At 35.5% G+C, this 19,947-nt stretch overlaps 1 protein-coding gene across 6 annotated transcripts in view; it reads right to left on the minus strand.

Annotated features, from left to right (window-relative positions):
• Window positions 1-403: 403 nt before the first annotated feature.
• The window catches only part of LOC149573067 (Polynucleotidyl transferase, ribonuclease H-like superfamily protein), a 204,049-nt gene continuing 184,505 nt past the window's right edge, over window positions 404-19,947 (minus strand). For 5 of the 6 annotated variants that reach the window (XM_089814244.1, XM_089814245.1, XM_089814248.1 and 2 more), the window contains one exon: window positions 404-872. In XM_089814244.1, coding sequence (XP_089670370.1) covers window positions 749-872 — 124 coding nt within the window. In that variant the 3' untranslated portion in view covers window positions 404-748. Of the gene's footprint in view, window positions 873-948; window positions 1,074-19,947 lie in introns of all 6 variants that reach the window. The other variant, XR_016360026.1, reaches the window with a different exon arrangement.

Genomic DNA, 19,947 nt, shown 5'->3' on the forward strand with positions numbered 1-19,947 from the left:
GCTTCTTCTCCACAAGAACGTATCCATAATACCAAATAGAAGGAACAAATCAAGCATGGAGAAGTAAGCCCCAAAATCTCCTTTAACTAAAACCTGTATAATAATCTCGAAGCCTTTTTAAATTCCCACCCAAATCAATTCATTAAAGAGACTTTAATATTTCCCTTTAAATATTTCATTGGAGTCGCTTTATTAGATTAATTATCTGACCACCAGACTGTAGCCTCCGTGAATAAAAGATAGGCTGTGGCCTCCCTGGCTACTACTAGAAAGAGGCATTACAATGTCCACCAAATAAAACACTGTACAAAGTTTGAAAACGCATTAGAGATAGAACAAGAAGCCTTTACGTGGCCCAAGATGAATAGGAAAATAATGGATAAGTTCATGAAAAGAAACTATGAATCCCCTGAAATCAGAAAATATAGATCAACAATTCACGAAATACAATTGAGGTGAGTTCTCAGGTAACTACAATGCTATTTTTATAATTGTTTTGTACATAAGCAAGAAAGAGATTAAACTCTGGTAAAATATAGAACATGTGTTTTTTCTAGACAATTTCTTTACAACAGTACGTCAGACATTTTGACTGCTCGTACTCCTCTCCAAAAATTTTCAGGAAGAAAAAGATGAAATAAAATTTATTAGATGAATACATATTATTGAGAATCGTAAAAACAGAATTTCTGAAGCGTAACCATAAAAGTAGCAAGCGCATAACCATGAGTCTCTGATGTACGCTGGCTCAATGCTTAACACAAAACCATCCCAGACCAGTTTCTGCCTCTGCTTGCAACTCCCCCAAAAGTGCTGCAAGATTTGAACGTGGAATATTTGTTTCCGTGTTTGTCCTAAGCATCTCACGCAACCTTCACACAAATCAGATAAATAAAATGAAACAATATCTCAATAAAAGAAAATATACATTTAAATATAGATAACTACCTGGTCTTAAATATTTCTTAAAAGAAAAGCTCTCAATTTAAGGGTGATTCCAAAAGTGATCCCATATTTGAATATATAACGTGGGTTTCCATATTCGTTCCATCTTCTAAGCAACTCAATGCAACCTTGACACATAACCAGAGAAATAAAGAAAACAATATTTCAATAAAAAACAATATACAGTATAATAAGATAATATGTTGTTCTAAATGTTTCCTAAAAGAAAAGTTCTCAATCTTAAATGCAAGACATTAAAAAGTGTACCATCAAATTCTCGAACTTCACATTCATTCTTCATAAGGGTCTAGACATGTACATGGTTCTTAGGGAATTTTAAAACCCTGGAGAAACAAATGTGAAGCAAATCCCTGAGGAAACAAAGAAATGTAGAAAAAGTTTATTGAATCTAGTGTTTTCTGGTGTCTTCACTCTTTACAGGTTACATTTTATGCATATGAATATCGACATTCTTTTCATCAAATATATCATTTCTACAGCACTTCTTAAGCACAAATGCATGTACACATTGGTTAATGTTTTTATGCCAGGAAAGAAAAATAACAAGAGACCATAAAAGGGAAAACAAAAACACTAAGATTACTATAGGAAAACCCTCAAGGAAAAAACACCAAGAAAAATCACTATATTGAATAAGAGACTTAGCTTTTTACAGAATTCTCCAGCCAAAATAATACTAAATGCTCTTTACAATATCATAGAATAGTATAGAGAATAATCTTAGAGTGCTCTGATACCAACATGTATCCTGCACACTTGATAATCTCATACAGTGAACTCCTATGGCAGAAAAACCATCAGAATAGCACCCTGCCTATAATGGTCACCACAACGCTACATATGCTATGCTAATAATAACACACTGCCAAAGATTATCATCCCAGGTACACCTCAGACACCCTTCTCAAAATGATGTAAACAGCAGTGACATTACACACTATTATGCGACTCAACAGACAAGAACCGATTCTCTCCAAAGATTGACTGTTACATAGGTGAGGCGCATAGAGTTCCAAACGCAATACTCGATTGGCGAAGAATTCCAAACACGATGCAACAATAAATCTCCTTAATATTGAAGCTGATAAGAATGAAAGAAAACTGCTAGGAAGGATTATGTCGTGTCACACATGCTGATGGTAGTTATAAAATAAAGCCTTTCATATGCTGATTGATGTCGCAAAATAGGAACAGTAGTAGCTCTACAAGGATACTGATAAAGGCTCTTCATTAACTTCGATGATTGTCACCAAGGGTGTGAGACTTCATATGAATAGCTGATCAATAAGGGATTCTCTGAAAATAGGCAATGCATTTATGCAATCTGTATGAGATGAGAACATTGCAGGTATGATAAGGTTTCTCCTGCAGCTACAAAACAACACTAAGACACAGCTGTGTCTTCATAAAACCTGTAATTTTCTCAGATCTCCAATCAAATAAAATTCCAAGTCACCAGTTCGGATTCGTAGACAAGTTTGCGTATGAGAACCCAGTTTGTGGGTTTGAGGAAAAAACAAATTCATTATGGCTCGTAGGGGTTTGTGTATATATATACAATAGTGTTAAAGCATTTTAAAGCTAGTTTACCTTTGCCAAGTTATTTCATTAACTTCCTTACGAGATCAGCAAATTTCATCGTTTGAATCTTCTTCTGAACTTTCACTTGGCTTTTGCTCCTCTTTTCCACCTTTAGTAACCTTGAATGCAGTTTCTCTTTTTGAAGACCCTTCAACATTAGTAACCTTGAATGTAATCCAGATAGCGTGCAATTTATCCAACAAGTGTATCCAAATCTGACATTTCTTCAACAGCAAAGACGTTGGCATTAAATCTCAAAGGAACAGTGTAGACTCTTTTGAACAATGGTCTTTTCATCAACTGTCTCACCAAGTCCTTTCAAAGCACTCACAACTTCATCCACTGTTAGAAATAGGCAGCAACACTGTCATCTTCTTTTATACAAATGCCTTCAAAAATCATTATGTGTCTGAACTTTAGCCATCCAAACTTTATCATCACCATAATAAGCATTAAACAGCTCGTCCCATACATCTTTGGCTGAATCGCAGTGCATATACTTTGACAAATTCTGATTAAGAGAGTCCATATAAAAGTGCATTCATGGCTTTTGCATTATTTTCAAAGTCCTTTTTCCTATCAGCACCGGTAGGGGGCTAAGCTGGAACAGTATATTCACTGACCAGACTCATACAAACATCAAAACCAAGAGACATAATGTTGGTCTTCATACGAACACTCCAAAAAGCATAATTTGTTCCATCAAAAAGAGTACCACGGTTTGTGGCTAGACCTTCTAAGGTGCTCATGGTGACACAGGATAGACCGACTCTTAGGCTTTTAAGCTTTTGAAGAGAGAACCAGCTCTGATACCAAGTGAAAACAAAAGGAAATAATGAGAGGGGGAGGAGGTGAATCAGTATTTCAAAAATTAACACAAGTAGAGACCAAAATAAAACCCAGACAACAAGAAGGCGGTGACACAAGCAGTTTTATCATGTGAAAATCCTCTTGGGTAATAAACCGTAGTTCACTTATGATCAGAAATGAGCTCTAATTCAGTACAAGAGAGAGCTACAACTTTTATTAAAATCAACAACTAGACCCAGGCTTCAACCTATCAATGAACCTTCAAATTGGCAATACAAATGGCTACAACCATTAAACAATAACACTTAAGCGCAGAATCAATCTGCTCATCTCTTCTACACAAGAATGAAGATAGAAGAAAATATCAGAGGCTACCAAACCAGTGATTGCAGAACGTCAAGATGTTGTCTTTGTCAACAACCCAGACTATAAATTCCTTTCCTCAACATTCAATCAAATACCTCTTTCTGACATGCCCTTCTTGTGAATAAAGTTCTAAGCTTCTTCTCATACAATAAATCGCAGCAGTAACAGAGCAGATCAACGGCTGTCTCAATGTAGTTCCAAAAAAACACTTAAAATTAAGTCTGCTCTGATAGTCAAATCATTATAACGTGCATATATTACACAGCCTTGTATGTTTCATTTTTGAATGCTCAACACTTCTAAAACTACAAATTTACCCACTTGCGCATGCACAAGCTGAGTCACTACTCTCACATTCTTTCACTTTTATATGTATTCGCTCAAGATTAATATATATAAAACTCACACCTTTATTCTCAAACACCCACACACTCTCAATGCCCAAACTTGTTAATTCATTATTTTTTTGTATCTTTTGTAGCTTGCCCAGTTTCAAGTTTCAGCAGTAAAAACTTTCTTAATCTTGCTAGCATGCATCTCTGTCAAATGCTGCAAAACCTATATTTTTTAACTTTTCATGCACAGTATTTTTTAATCTTCAATACTTTGATACCCAACATTTCGAACATCATACACTCTACTTAAACATAATTGTTTCAACCTAAGATACCGATTCTTCTTGCATAGGCCAGGTTTCTGCATCTGAAGCGAATGGATGTGTGGTGCTTCCAGAAGCCCTACGGAAGCTGGCTCGGAAGCTGGCCGGAAGCCAGCCACAGGCTTCTGGATATGCTCCACGCATATCCAGAAGCCTGTGGATGGCTTCCGGCCAGCTTCAAAAGGGCTTCCGGAAGCACCAAGCAGCACCCGTGGGCCCATCCCTATTATGCATGTGCCTAAATTAATTTTTTTTGGTTATTTTTTCCTATGAAACCCTAAAACGACTTAAAGGTGAATTTATTCACAACTCATTTTGGAACATGACCTATTCAAACTTATTGTCTAAGAATAAACTCTTATGTTGGACAAGCACATATTGATATATGTTATTCATATGAATTTTGAAATCTCTTGAATTTCATGGTCATACTATCAAATGATTTGTTTTTGTATATTTCTTGCATTTCTTTGCACACACACACACACACACACACACACATATATATATATATATGTTTCCTCTCACATCCACATCCAAAAGAAAAAAATTCCCGCATCTCGTATCCACTTCTAGAATCCGCATCTGAATCGGTAACTTAGGTTTCAACCATTGATAATATTCATTTTGAACCATAATAGAACTGTATTTTTGGTATCATGAACAACTGTTGCTACTTCACGCGATTTCTGCCAAATCATGACTTGAAATCAATTTAACCAAATCGCACATTACAAGAGTTGATGGAAAACGTCTTTGTTATCATTCACCAGTTTACATAATGGTTCTGTCAATTTCAAACCATACTTGTGTTCAGCTATATTCACACATGGCATGTACGTTTGGTATCTTGCAGCTACATAGATATCTGCTATGGTTACCAAGATCTTTGCCAAAAAAATTGATTTCAAAAAGCATACATTGAATATATTCCCAACGGCAATCTAAGATTTAGCATCTACTTTCAGCGATAATAATGGTCGCACCTGCAAGGAGGAGGTGAATGAGAAAAAGGAAAAGGACAAGGACAAGAATGAAAAGGACAAGAAGGAGAAGAAGAAATAGGAAAAGGAGGAGCAAATTGAAAAGGAGAATACAGTTGGTTTTCTCCCCCTTCAATTCCTTAGGATATTAAAAAAGATATCTCGCTATTGGCGTGACCATTGCACCTCCTTTTGGTGAAAGTGCTGGTTATACCTATTTCAAGTCTTATATATATATATAGATCGAACGACACCTATAATCTGCAGACTATGCCACATCCTCGTCCTCATCCTTCTATGTCTTTATGCTTGTTTGTGGGTTTCTTTCCCCTTTTCCATGTGTAACTTTGACAGCTATCATGTGCCAAGTTTGTTCTTTTCACCCCATTGCTCGGTGGGTCCCTTCTGACGTGGCCACCAATGGACTAAGCACTCAAGTTTTCTTTGTTTGTAAACGAACTGATATATTTTTTAATTCCTACTATCTCCCCTTCTTATGTTGAAATGTTTGATGCCCGTACCTATAGACTATCCAACTTCTCATTTAATATTTCCCTTTTATTTCCTTTGTTGCTATTTGATGCCCTATATCAATGTGAATTTTCTCCATTTAATACACCTCTACCAACTTGTGTTTGTACCCATTTAACAGGTCATGACTTGGCCATGTCAGCCAACAAGGCTATTAAATGATTTTTCTTAGTCTGTTAATGTAGTTTTAGGCATTAGTTCAATTAGTTAATTGTTTAGGGATAATTATTAAATAGTTAGGCATGGAATCTTTTCTTAACAATCATATGAACAAATCTCTAATTTTATATCATAGATCAATACAATTGATTGGTTGATAACTATATTTATTATTTTTGATGATTTAATTATTTCATATTTCAATTTTATGACTTAATATTGAACTTTATTACAAAACGGAGTTATTAGAATCCTACCCTCCCAAAATTACTTGTCCTCAAACAATTGTCTTTTAGTTACGTTGATTGAATTTGAGGGTATAATTAGAGTTGATAAGTGCATATATATTGAATGATATGAGCGATTTCATTTTGATTATTCATGAGCTAGTCAGATTGGTGAACATACAATCGATCCTTAATAGTAGGTGATTTATTGAGCACAATGGTGATCTATTTATTAATTAGCTTGTGCTTAACATAAAATGATTGATAGAATTCATGATGTTGAGGTAGGTGAATTTCCGAAAATGATTCCAAGCATAATTTGATTGATGACTTTATATGGCGTGATTGATCTTCATAGTTTTGATATTAATTTTTGTTGTAGTTGATGATTCATTTAATGATATCTTTAGAGGATCAATAGTATGCATTTAAAATGAAATTGAATTTTATAGTTGCCATATTTAGCTCAATCATTTTTGCTTCGTACATGGCCTCCTTTAGAGGATGAAAATTTCAATGTCACAGTGCGCTAGACATTCATCTACGAGTAAGCTCCCTCAAGGTATTGGAACTGCATGTTCATGCCCATCTTGGAATCTTTCCTCGAGGTTTATGGGATCGTGTTCTTACCCATCTTGGACTATGCTCAAGGCATTCAGAACCATGTCCTTACCCATCTTGGAATCTTTCCTCAAGGCATTGGAACCCATGTCCAAAACTATCTTGGAATCTACCTATCTCGTGAAGATTTACTTTGCTACTCCCATCTTGACAAATAATTACTTGTATTCATGAACTTATATTCATCATTTATGTAATCATGTCTCCAAGCTAAACTATCACCTATATTCAGTAGTCTGACCTTTTATTGGTTGAAATGAATATAATCATATTCACCCTATAGGATGGCAAGATCATGCTTTGATACCAATTGTAATGATCACTTTTTATGCATTTGTCTGATTTTCATAATAATTGCTAATTACGGTTATTTGTGCCAAGGAATCATTAAATATCTAATTTTGAGTTATAATCAATTCAATTTATTAATGTAATTGTCTTTTGTGAAAATCCTATTACTTCCTCTAATTACTAAGGTAATTCTCAAATGGTAGATTTACTGTGTGAAGGTCGCCTGAAATAGACTACATGCAATGGCCCACAAGGCCTAACCCTAGTATTGGGATAATTTGTCATGTGCTCAAAATTACTCTACCTTTACCTTCTAGAAACTCCCTATCTGAAAATACCCCAGCACAGAGTAAGAGATGCAATTATCCATACTTAAATAATATAATTTTATCACTATCCTAAGATCCACTAAATTAGATTCATACAAGCCCTTCCTTGATAATGTTGCATGCTTTCGGTCATCAATCGAATAATGATAATAACTTCCATTATCCATCATAATAATTTCAATAAATCAAGCCTTATTTATAATATAAAAGTGTTTATAGTATTAGTAATTATTTCTTACTAAACATTTATATAAATATTACTCATATTATTATCAATTAATAATATGTGTTATTTCTTTACATGGTGGTCATCTTTATTTCCATATCAATTGCTTGGTATCTTCTTTTGCAAGATAATAGATGAGGTATTGAATACGTAACTTGGTAACTTCAAGGTCTACGTTGCATAGGAAGTCAAACATGTAATATACTCTATCCATTTTGCCCTTTGTCACCTTTCCAAGAGGAATGTCATGTCCCATAACATTTCTCGTGCAAAATTCCTTTTTGCATACTATGTATCTTATTATACATGTTTTGGGTTTGATATATATTGCTCCAACAACACCCATAATCTGCAGACTATGCAACATCCTCCTCCTCCTACGTCTTGTTGCCTATTCGTGGGTTTCTTTCCCCTTTGCCACATGTGACTTCGAAAGCTATCTTGTGCCAAGTTTGTTCTTTTCACCACCTTACTCGATGGGTCCCTTCTAACATGGCCACAAATGGACTGAGTGCTCAAGTTTTCTTTGTTTCTGAATGAACTAATATATTGTTTAATTTCTTATATCTCCCCTTCTTATGTTCAATTGTTTGATGGTCATGCCTATAGAATATCTAACTTCTCATTTAATACTTCCCTTTTATTTCCTTCAAAATGATGCAATGCCCTATACCAATGTGAATTTTATCCATTTAATACCTAAGTTACCGATACTGGTTCTAATGTTGATATAGGTGCGGGGTGCTGATGCGTGGATGCGCATTTTTTTCTAAGGGGGTATTTTGGATGCGTTTAGGCGTGTCCATATATAAATATACATTTTTAAAAATATTTATAAATATATATATATATATATATATTTAAAAATGTATAATGTATACTATAATTTATGTATGTAAAGAAATATACAAAAAATAAACCATTCCTCTTTTAGGGCAATTTTAGGGTTTTGGAGCAAAAATATAATTAAAATAATCAATTAAACACATGTTTTTTAAAGCCACTTAAGTGAATGGGCATTGAAAATGTCTGGATGCTCTCCAAATGTGCCTGGATGCTCTTTGGATTCTCTCTGGATGCTCTGAAATGCATCCCGCGTGCATTCTCAAGTGTTGGACGAGCTTCCAGTGAGCATCGGTGTAGCATCCAAACGCATCCACGCATCCGAAAGCACCATAACCAGCATCCAGTGATTTCTTGGACACACCAGTAACTTAGTTTAATACCCCTCTACCAACTTGTGTTCGTACCCCTTTAAGGGGTTAGTTTAATACCCTTCTACCAACTTGTATTCGTACCCCTTTAAGGGGTCATGACTTGGCCATGTCAGTCAATGAGGCTATTAAATGATTTTTCTTAGTTTGTTAATGCAGTTTTAGGGATTAGTTCAATTAGTTAATTGTTTAGCAATAATTATTAAATAGTTAAGACATAGAGTCATTCCTAAACAATCTATGAACGAATCTCTAATTTCATATCACAGTTCAATACAACTGATTGGTCGATAGTTAATTATATTTTTTATTTTTTATTATTTAATTATTTCATATTTCAATTTTATTTGACTTAATATTGAACTTTATTACAAAAGGGGGATATTACAATCAATTATTTTTTCTCAAGAGTCTTGATAACAAATAAATTTAATGGCACTAGCAACAATAATATTTGAGATTCTTGTCTTAAGCCATGAGAAATAAATAGTTCAATACCCACCACAAATATATTAATCGACACCAAGTATAGTTTTCAGATTTCCTAAATAATTCCAAAAAATTAATCAAAATCTTGATATCCTAGTGAGTCACGTAGCAGAGAGAAGCAACTTTTGGCACTTGCGAATCTCAAATATTTTTAAATCAAACTTAACAAAACAATTTTTTGTCTTGTAAATAATTGGCTCTATTGGCCATAAAATATAAAGATTAATGTCTGCAGTAATCATAATTTCCCTTCTATAATCCATGGGCTATACAAATATGTGGTTCAATTACTTTGAATTGATTATTGCAGTACTGCGTAATGTTCTTGTCAATTACAGGACACTCACAACTCCACTTACAAACACCAACAATTAAAACTAAGCTTCCCTTGTTTAAGTTCTTTGCCAAATATATTCAGATTTCATAATTTAAACTGAGATTTACAATATCTTGAATATTAAAAATTATCTTTTAGCTGAGCAAATAAAATGTCTAACATCTATTAATATTTTGTTGCTGCAAATACTCACAAATTCGACTCAACATAAACTCATGAATCTTCACAGGCTCGCAAGAAAACCATCTCTGATACCACTGTAATATTCCCGTAGGATATTATTCCCAGATTTTAATACTGAAATTCAAACAAATATTTTGCATACAATTGATTTTCAATTTACCTAACAAACTATAATGGAAATCATACAATAACAAGCTGAAATATAGATTTTTGAAATGAATATTGTCTTTAAATCTTTGGGAGAACAATAACAAAATATCCAGATTGCAGCCACAAAACTTACAGTTAGATTTGGACAATCAGAATTATGAATCTAAAGCACAAGTGAGACACTTGAATGATGGTTTATGTCCTCAAGTCTGTTGAAAGCCGGAAGCCTGCAAATTCTCCATGAGAAGAACAACCAAAACATAAACCAAGCATGTTGAAATGAAGCTAACATTCTTCTCTTAAAGCCCAATGCAGTGACTCTTTAGTTTCCCTCTACCAGACCTTTCGTCTTCTTTCTTTTCTTTTCCCTTTTAAAACTATCATTTTCCACCTAATTGGATAAAGTGTTATTTTAATAATATAGTGACATAATAATATATATTTCAATTTAGTAGTCATTTTCTTAATAAATTATTTAAATTACAAGTATTAAAATTACCTAAGTTGCCGGTTCGGTTCCGGGTTCGGGTTCGAGAACCAGTTCGCTGGTTCGACAAAATTTTGAAAAGGGGTTTGGGTTCGTTTGGGTTCGTTAGTACAAAAACATGTAAAAAAAAAAAATTTAAAAAAAATATATATATATATACATCTTTACGAAGCATGAGTTAGAATTAGAATGTAGCATAGTAGCATAAACACATTTGAACAACAAAAAACTTTAAAACAGCATAAACAATATAGTAGCAAACCACAGCGATCATTGGAACCCCTAGCGACTAGATCTCTTCCCTTTCATTTAAAAAATTCATAACTGTATCTGATTAGTTTATGCAGATCAACAGTAAGTTTTAATAAAAATTTCTTCTTTTCATAAATTTATTTACCAAACTCTTATTATGATTAACATAATCGATTGAACGTCGTTAAAGACTAATTAGATCTAGCTTGCAGAAGGTAAATCCCTTTGACCAGCTGAATATTCTTCAATCTCTTTGGGCACAATCTCCCAAGCACTGATCAACAACAGTAAACTGGAAAAAGACCATTCATGGAGGCCTCTGGATAACACAGTCTGACGTCCCAGATTCAGTATTCTTTAATACAATTTTAAATATACCTAGAGGAGAAATAATCAGCCAAACAGTGATAAACAATGTGGTAAGTAGCTGCCCCACCTGACCATATTCATCTGACCGTAACTTTCTTCTGCAGGGCAACATTTCCCAATAAAACGTTGTTTATTGTTTAGTGTTTGAAAAATTCATATTGCTACTCAAATAGGCCCTGAAATTCCTCGAAATTGGTCATGGTGGTCGCCACATGTTGAGCATCTTCTCTTGTGGGTGTCTCAAATTTAGTAGCATTTTGATTCAAATAGAAAGTGTTTTACAGCTAGGGATTACTCAACACTAAAAAACTGTGTCATTGTAATGCCTACCAACCCAGACCCAAGATGTATCAACATAAATTAAATTAAAACATGCTGTAATGTGGAAAATTTATATGTAGTTCTCCTGGGTTCGAACCCTGGTCCAAAATTTTATATGTGGTTCTCTTGGGTTCGAACCAAATCGAACCAAGCCTCCAAAAACGAACCCAGGTCGAACCGGACCAAAATCACGAACCGGTTCGAACCGGTATGTGGTCCGAGGGGGGGGCAGGTACCCGTGCAACTTAGAAAATTACTAATCAATCAGACTTGGATAATAAGGTGTAATTGCTTTTTGGAAAGGTCTCATTGAGAGGCTCCTAGTTCAACCCTGAAATAACAACATTGAGCCCATTTTTGACTTACTAAAAATAGCAACTGGAAACCCTTCTAAATAAATTCTGATTGGCCTGAAATTGGAATTGCCTAGGCCGAATTTCTCTATCCGGTTCTTGAAAAGTCCTAGTTAGCCCACAGGACCAAGGCAAAATGGGCTAACAACATATCATGAATTGATGGGCTAGAAAGGGGAAATTACAAAAATAAGTAAGTTTTTAGAATGCCATGTCCTTGTACTTTTGGGGCTTAACAATTTTATAGTTTGAAAATGTGTTTGTTTTTTATTTTACCCTATAATATCATTACACTATAATATATTTATATAATATATTGTTACAAAATATTGAAAATTCTTCTTCTTCAATAGCAAATTCTGAATCCTCCTTTGTACTAGTCGAGGAGTTTAGAATCATAAGATGGGGGTGAGGCGAGGATGCTACTGCTTCTTATGTTCAATTGGTCAAGAATAAAATGGTTAGAAAATTTGTATATTACAATGATAGAAAGCTATTATCAACATTTTGTCTTGCATAGCCTTTATTTGGTACATTACCTCATCCCTCTTTTGAAGCGGCCTATACAATGTTTTTGTATATTGAAAACTATATATTGGCATATAGCTCCATTATGCTAGATTTACCAATTAAAAAAGTCATTACAAATCTTAATAATATTCCCTTCTTGGCATGCAAGAGCCTACAACACAACTGTAAATTGTGAGCCTCTCATCTGGGAGGTCTTGGGTTCGAGTCTACTCAATCTCAACACAATAATTAAATTCAACAAATAATAATAATAAATAAATAAATCTTAGCCCTCGGTCCATTACCTATAAAAAACATCCTAATCTTGGGATATGGGATCCATTTATCAGCAACATCATCCATTATCATCATTGCCCTTAGTATTTACAATCCTAGACAGCTTTCTAAACCCTTCCCTTTTGCAATTTTTATTTAAGTAGTTTTAATTATGATAGTGAAGTTTTGAAAATCTGAAAAATCATATTGGAGAGCTAGAGAATTTTAAGTGTTTCATTATTAGACTTTTTGGGAATCTGCAGTCCTATTATTAGGAAAGCCTATAGGAGAAACTGCATATCTATCTATCTATCTATATACAAGCATACTCAGAGAGAGAGAGATATTTTCTGTCCAAGAACATCTGTGTAAGTCCCATACTGATTACCAGCAAGATCACATCATATCAACTAAGTTTATCTGAGTGAGAGTCAAGACCTATAATGGACAGCCTTGGGGCATCTCACTTGATCAAGAATATCACCATTTGCAATTTCCATTTAACAACAGAGGATAGAATATACTCAACATATTATATTTTATGTTGGTAATATACTTTATTCAGAAACGAATAGATATGATATGCATCCCTAATCAATTTGCAGAGTGAACAAAATAAAACCAAAACCAAGTAGCAAGAAAACACTACAATATTATTTATTTCATCTGTTCAGGGCCGGGTAATAATCTTCACAATATCTCAGTCCTTCTTCACACAGAAAAGAAAATTAAAATTAATCCTCTCCCCCACGATCAATTTGGAGAGAACATATAAACAAAGATAAACAGCTAAGACTGTTTTTGGCAACCACCAGTCCCGTACATGTTTTGTTCAATTCTTTAACAAAACATCAAACTATGCCTTAAAATATTAAAATGTGCCCTAAACATCAATTATTTCCTAAGTGATAGAAACTATTAATTATACCCTAAAATGATAAAATATACCCTAAAACATATAAGTACCCCCCATAAACAATATAGAAATATTATTTATATAGTTGCTCCTGCAACATACTCCCGGGGGTGAATTTTGTCTCAAGTCCTCTTGGAGACCAACTGTTGTATATCCCCACCTTGCCTTAGAATTTTTGTTTCCAGCAACCAAGTAGCTTCAGAATCTGGAAGGCCCTTCCACTTAACCAAATACTCCATGTGTATTTTGTGTCTTGTCCTCATTGCTTCCCTGCTGTTGATGATACTTTCCATCTGGGGTGTCTCTTTAGAAGGCAATTCTTGAATCCATTCATTTGATTCATGTGCTGTTGCTTCTGTACCAACTTCTTTGTTTGAACCTTTATACAATGTGAGATCCGAGACATTAAATATAGGTGAAATAGCTACATCTGGAGGCAATGCCACTTTGTAAGCATTTTCTCCATACTTTTCTAAAATTTCACACGGTCCAATCTTCTTCATCATCAACTTTGTATGGCTGCCCCGAGGTAACCGATCTTTGTTCAAGTGAACCATAACCATGTTTCCAACTTGGAACTGTACATTTCTTCTTTTCAAATCTGCTTTAGCCTTCACCTTTAGGTTATTCTGTTGTAGAGTTTTCCTCACGTGCTCATGCACTTCCACCATTGCTTCAGCAAAGTCTTCTGCATGTCCACTCCTTTTCTCCAAACCATCCATATTTCTGAGTTCCAAAACTCCCCTTGGATGTCTCCCATAAACAACTTCAAAAGGACTCATGCCTATGCTACGATTCACCGAGTCATTGTATGCAAACTCTGCCTGAGGTATGATGGCATCCCAGCTACCTCCATGTTCTCGTGTCAAGCACCCTAAAAGGTTTCCCAAGGATCTATTAACTACCTCAGTTTGCCCATCTGTTTGAGGATGATAGGCTGAACTAAAAGACAAATTCGTACCCAACTTTTTCCATAGGGTTCTCCAAAAGTGACCCACAAACTTGCTATCCCTGTCAAATACAATGCTCAATGGCAAACCATGAATACAAACTATTTCTTTAAAGAATAGTCCTGCAATATAACTAGCATCATTAGTGGTTCTACATGGAATAAAGTGAGCCATTTTACTGAATCTATCAACAACCACAAATATGCTATCATAACCTGTCTTTGTCCTTGGTAATCCCATTATAAAATCCATACTCAAACACTCCCAAGGTCTATTTGGTATGGGTAAAGGCTGACAAAGTCCAGCATTTGTTGATACTCCCTTTTCCCTTTGACATACCAGACAACCTTCCACAAACTTTCTAACGTCTGTTTGCATCTTAGGCCAATAATAAAATCTTTGCACCAATTCTAATGTCTTGTTGAGTCCAAAATGACCACTAAGACCTCCACAATGTTTTTCTTTAATAACATTTTCCCGCATAGAGCATTTGGGAATACATAGTTGGCTGCCCTTAAACAACAGTCCATCTTGCACAATAAATTCAGAAAAATTAGAATGAAAACTATCTTCCAATTTAGTGCAAACCTCATATGCTTCGCTGAAATCTCTATTATCCGCATACAATCCCTTCAATGCATCTACACCCATGCTTTGGATTTGTACTTCTTGCACCGTTAACATTCTTCTACTAAGTGCATCAACCACCTTATTGGCTTGTCCTTTCTTATGCTTGATCGTAAAGGTATAAGCTTGCAAACTCTCAACCCATTTCATGTGCCTATGGTTGAGTTTTTCTTGTCCATTCAAGAAACTAAGAGCATGGTTGTCAGTATACACAATAAACTCCTTAGGTAGCAAATAGTGCCTCCATTTTTTTAATGCCTAGAACATGGCATACAATTCCAAATCATAAGAAGAATATTTCTTCTTTGCCTCATTCAGCTTCTCACTAAAAAATGCAACGGGCCTGCCTTCTTGACTAAGAACAGCCCCTATTGCAAAGCCACTAGCATCACATTCTATTGTAAAAGCTTTATTAAAATCTAGTAAAACAAGAACAGGATACTTGGCTACCTTTTGTTTGAGTTCCTCAAAACTCTTATTGGCTCCATTATTCCATTCAAACTTTGTTTTACCTCCTCCTTTGATGGTGTCTAAAATTGGTGCACAAATGTTGCTGAAGTTTCTTATGAACTTCTTGTAGAATGTGGCCAAACCATGGAAACTTCAAACCTCTCCAACAACCCTTGGTGTTGGCCAATTAATGATGGCCTCCACTTTAGATGGATCCATTTTCAGATCTCCCTTGGATATCACAAATCCAAGATACACCAACTCTTGTTTCAAAAAGTCATACTTCTCCGAGTTTATCTTCAACTTTTTTTCCTGTAGCCTTTAAAAAACCATCTTCAAATGCTGTAGATGCTCTTCTTTATTCTTGCTATACACCAAAATGTCATCAAGGTAGACAACAACAAACTTCCCAATGAAGTCGTGCAAAACTTCATTCATTAGTCGCATAAATGTACTAGGAGCATTAGATAAACCAAATGGCATAACCAGCCATTCATACAACCCTTCATTAGTTTTAAAGGTTGTCTTCCATTCATCCCCCTCTCGTATCCTTATTTGATGATACCCACTTTTGAGATCTATTTTAGAAAAATATGAAGCTCCCCCCAAACAATCCAACAAATCTTCTATTCTAGGAATAGGAAATCTATATCTAATAGTTATCCTATTAATGGCCCTAGAATCAGGACACAGCGTCCACTTACCATCCTTCTTTGGAGCAAGAACTGAGGGTACAGCACATGGGCTACGACTTTTCCTTATTAGCCCCTTGTCAAGCAACTCTTGTATTTGCCTGGCAATCTCTTCATTTTGTTGTGGTGTCATCTTATATGCTGCCTTGTTCGGTAGCACTGCTCCAAGAATAAGATCAATCTGGTAACTTATGTCTCTTATTGGTGGCAGAGATTCGGGGATTACCTCAGCAATGATTTCCTTGTACTGGTTCAACAACTCTTCAACTTCTTTTGGGCCTGCTGTCCTACACTCCTTCTTCCTATCTTCCTTAGGCTTCAACACCAATGCAAAGCCTATTCCATCTTCTTCAAGAGTATAAATGAACTCTTTCTCACCCACCATCAACACACTTGGTCCAACTTGACCAACCCCTTTCTCTTCTCCTTCAAAATTCAATCTATATGTTACTCCATCCTTTTGAAAGCTATAAGAATTCTTGTCACCATCATGGCGTGCCTTCTTGTCGAATTGCCAAGGTCTTTCCAGCAAGAGGTGGCAAGCATCCATGGGCAAGATATCACACAATATTTTATCCTTATATTCCCCTATACTAAACTCTACCCAAGCTTGCTCATTCACAACTTCCTATTGCCCTTTGTTCAACCAACTGACCTTGTATGGACAAGAATGTGGAAGTCTCTCTAACTTCAATTTGTTTACAGCTTCAAGTGAGATGATGTTATCTGTGGAACCTAAATCAATTATTACTTTGCACAACTTACCTTTCACCTTGCATTGAACTCAAAAAAGAGCCCTCCTTTGAGTGGTATCTTCTTTCAGCGGTTCCTTAAGAAGTGTCCTCCTTAACATGAGACTTTCTTCCTGAGTCTCTGTCATCAACTGAACTTCTGATGAGTTCATACTCACATTATCTTCTTGCACATAAGTGACTCTCCTTTCACCATTTTGAGAAGTAGATGCCCTTTGTGGACACTTATATTTTGGGTGCCCTATCTGACCACAACTGTAGCACTTCATTCCTGAGAACCTGGATCCTCTACCTGATCCACCTGACCTTCCTCCATTAGATCCCCTTCCACCGTAGCCTCCTCTGCTACTTGAGTCACCTGCTTGCTCCTTAGGGTTAGACTCGCCTTGGGACCTCTGGCCTTGTCCTCTATTGTTGAAGTTTCCTCTGCCTCGGTCATTCCTTCCACTTCTCCCTCCTTGTTGCTGATCACTCTTCCTCTTCAACTTCTCTTCAACTTTAAGCGCAAGTTGAAAACAGTTCCCCAATGTATCTGGGGCCAGGAGGCTAATTTCCTCCTGTATGTTCATCCTTAGGCCATTCAAGTACCTGGCCACTCTTTCTGGTTCTTCCTCTTGTTTCTTTGCCTTGAGAGTCAGTCTATGGAACTCTTTCGTATAGGCAATCACATCCATTTCTCGCTGCTTCAAGCTTTGCAACTTCTTAAACAATTGCACCTCATAATCTGCAGGCAAAAATTGTGCCTTGATTTTTCCCTTCACCACTTCCCATAAAGAGATCATATTTTTGTTATTTTGTATCCTTTCTCCTTGAATATAATTCCACCATGAGAGAGCAGATCCTTTCAACTTTCCTTTTGCAATCCTTACCCTATCATTCTTTGAAACTTCATTCAACTAGAAGTAATTTGTGATTGCTTCAATCCATTCAATCACTTCCTCACTATTGAGACTACCTCCATATGTAGGTAGCTTATCAGTAATATCTCCTTTTATTGACTTTAAGGCATCAACGAATGCCTTTTGATCTGCACCCAATTTTGTTGGAGGATCCTAGTGTTGTTCTTCTTCTTCATCTCCACTGGTACCTTCTTCCACCTCATTCTCCTTATCCTTGTTACTGGACTCCTTGAACTCCTTGAACTTCTCTTCTAGAAGTTCCTCCATCATCTTTTTGATGGCATCTGGAGCCATACTTTTCAGAGGCATGGTGTGAGCCTCAACTTCAGCCTGTGATTCTTCTGCAGACATACACTTCCCAGCAAGATCTTGTCTCGCTCTGATACCAATATGATGAGGAGATAATAAGGACAAAGCCTATAATAGGCTCAATATTGGATGGAAAGAAGAAACTAAAAAAAAACTACAGGGAAAACACCAAATATGAACAACAACTTACAGGTTACATGTGTTCATTCATGGCAAGCACATAGGGATGCTGCCTTACCAAACACATGTTTCTTCAAACCGTAGCCCATTCTTGCAAATGGCCATGAAGAAAGTAATGTACATTCCTCCTACCCGCTCTCCACCACACTCAGGCCACTTCACATGGTGTTCACGCGAGCAAGAGGCATTTTTGCCCAAATTAACTTCCAGAGGTTCTTGTGTGAGACTGGCTTCCTACAGCAATAACTTTTAAACCAAAAAAAAAAAAAACAATGCTACTTCTACTTTATTCAGAAACGAATAGATATGATATGCATCCCTAATCAATTTGCAAAGTGAACAAAATAAAACCAAAACCAAGTAGCAAGAAAGCACTACAGTATTATTTATTTCATCTGTTCAGGGCCGGGTAATAATCTTCACAATATCTCAATCCTTCTTCACACAGAAAAGAAAATTAAAATTAATCCTCTCCCCCACGATCAATTTGGAGAGAACATATAAACAAAGATAAACAGCTAAGACTGTTTTTGGCAACCACCAGTCCCGTACATGTTTTGTTCAATTCTTTAACAAAACATCAAACTATGCCTTAAAATATTAAAATGTGCCCTAAACATCAATTATTTCCCAAGTGATAGAAACTATTAATTATACCCTAAAATGATAAAATATACCCTAAAACATATAAGTACCCCCCATAAACAATATAGAAATATTATTTATATAGTTGCTCCTGCAACATTCATTTACCATACAAACAAAAAGTAAAACCAATGAATCTATTGAGCAAGCAATCATTTTAATTTAGGAACATAGTTTGGAACGAATATATGCAACACCACAAGTTTTTCTTAAGACTGAGTTTGCTACAGTAAAATGCGACTCTAATCAATAGGAATTTTTGATAGAATGGAAGGAAATGGACAATATTAGAAGAATAGTTGATTCAATTTCAAACATGAAGTTCAATTTACAATTTTACAACTCTTAACTCGCACACTTTGTCTCAATACGTAGCCAGTTCTTCATCCAATTGAAATTAGAGCACAAACTTCATCACCTTGGTGAGCACAAACTTCATCACCTTGGTGAAATTCAACTAACTGGCATCAAGTAAAGCAAAAGAACAAGTTTCCATGCATTCCAGCTTGTGTCTTCTTACTCACAACATAATGAAACAAGAAACGGAAACAGAGTTGTGGGAAGTAGACCTAGAGTGAATTAACTCAGAGTTTCTATTGCCACACAATCCTCACTGTTAGGGGGTGTTGGTTGCATGTGTCTTTTGCAATCCATCTGCATCATCTAATGTCAATGATGATGCTGATGATGCTGATTTCTAATTGTAATGTTTTAATATTGAAGATGAATATCTATAATGACATTTATGTTTGCAAATTGATCACATATTAGTATTTTGTATTTCAATAGTATTTAAGCATGGTAGTTTTGATTACAAATGCATGTCTTACTGTGTTCT

The sequence above is a fragment of the Cupressus sempervirens genome, chromosome 2, assembly GCF_028749045.1.
Source record: "Cupressus sempervirens isolate cs-2001-9-10 chromosome 2, ASM2874904v1, whole genome shotgun sequence".
NCBI lineage: Eukaryota > Viridiplantae > Streptophyta > Pinopsida > Cupressales > Cupressaceae > Cupressus > Cupressus sempervirens.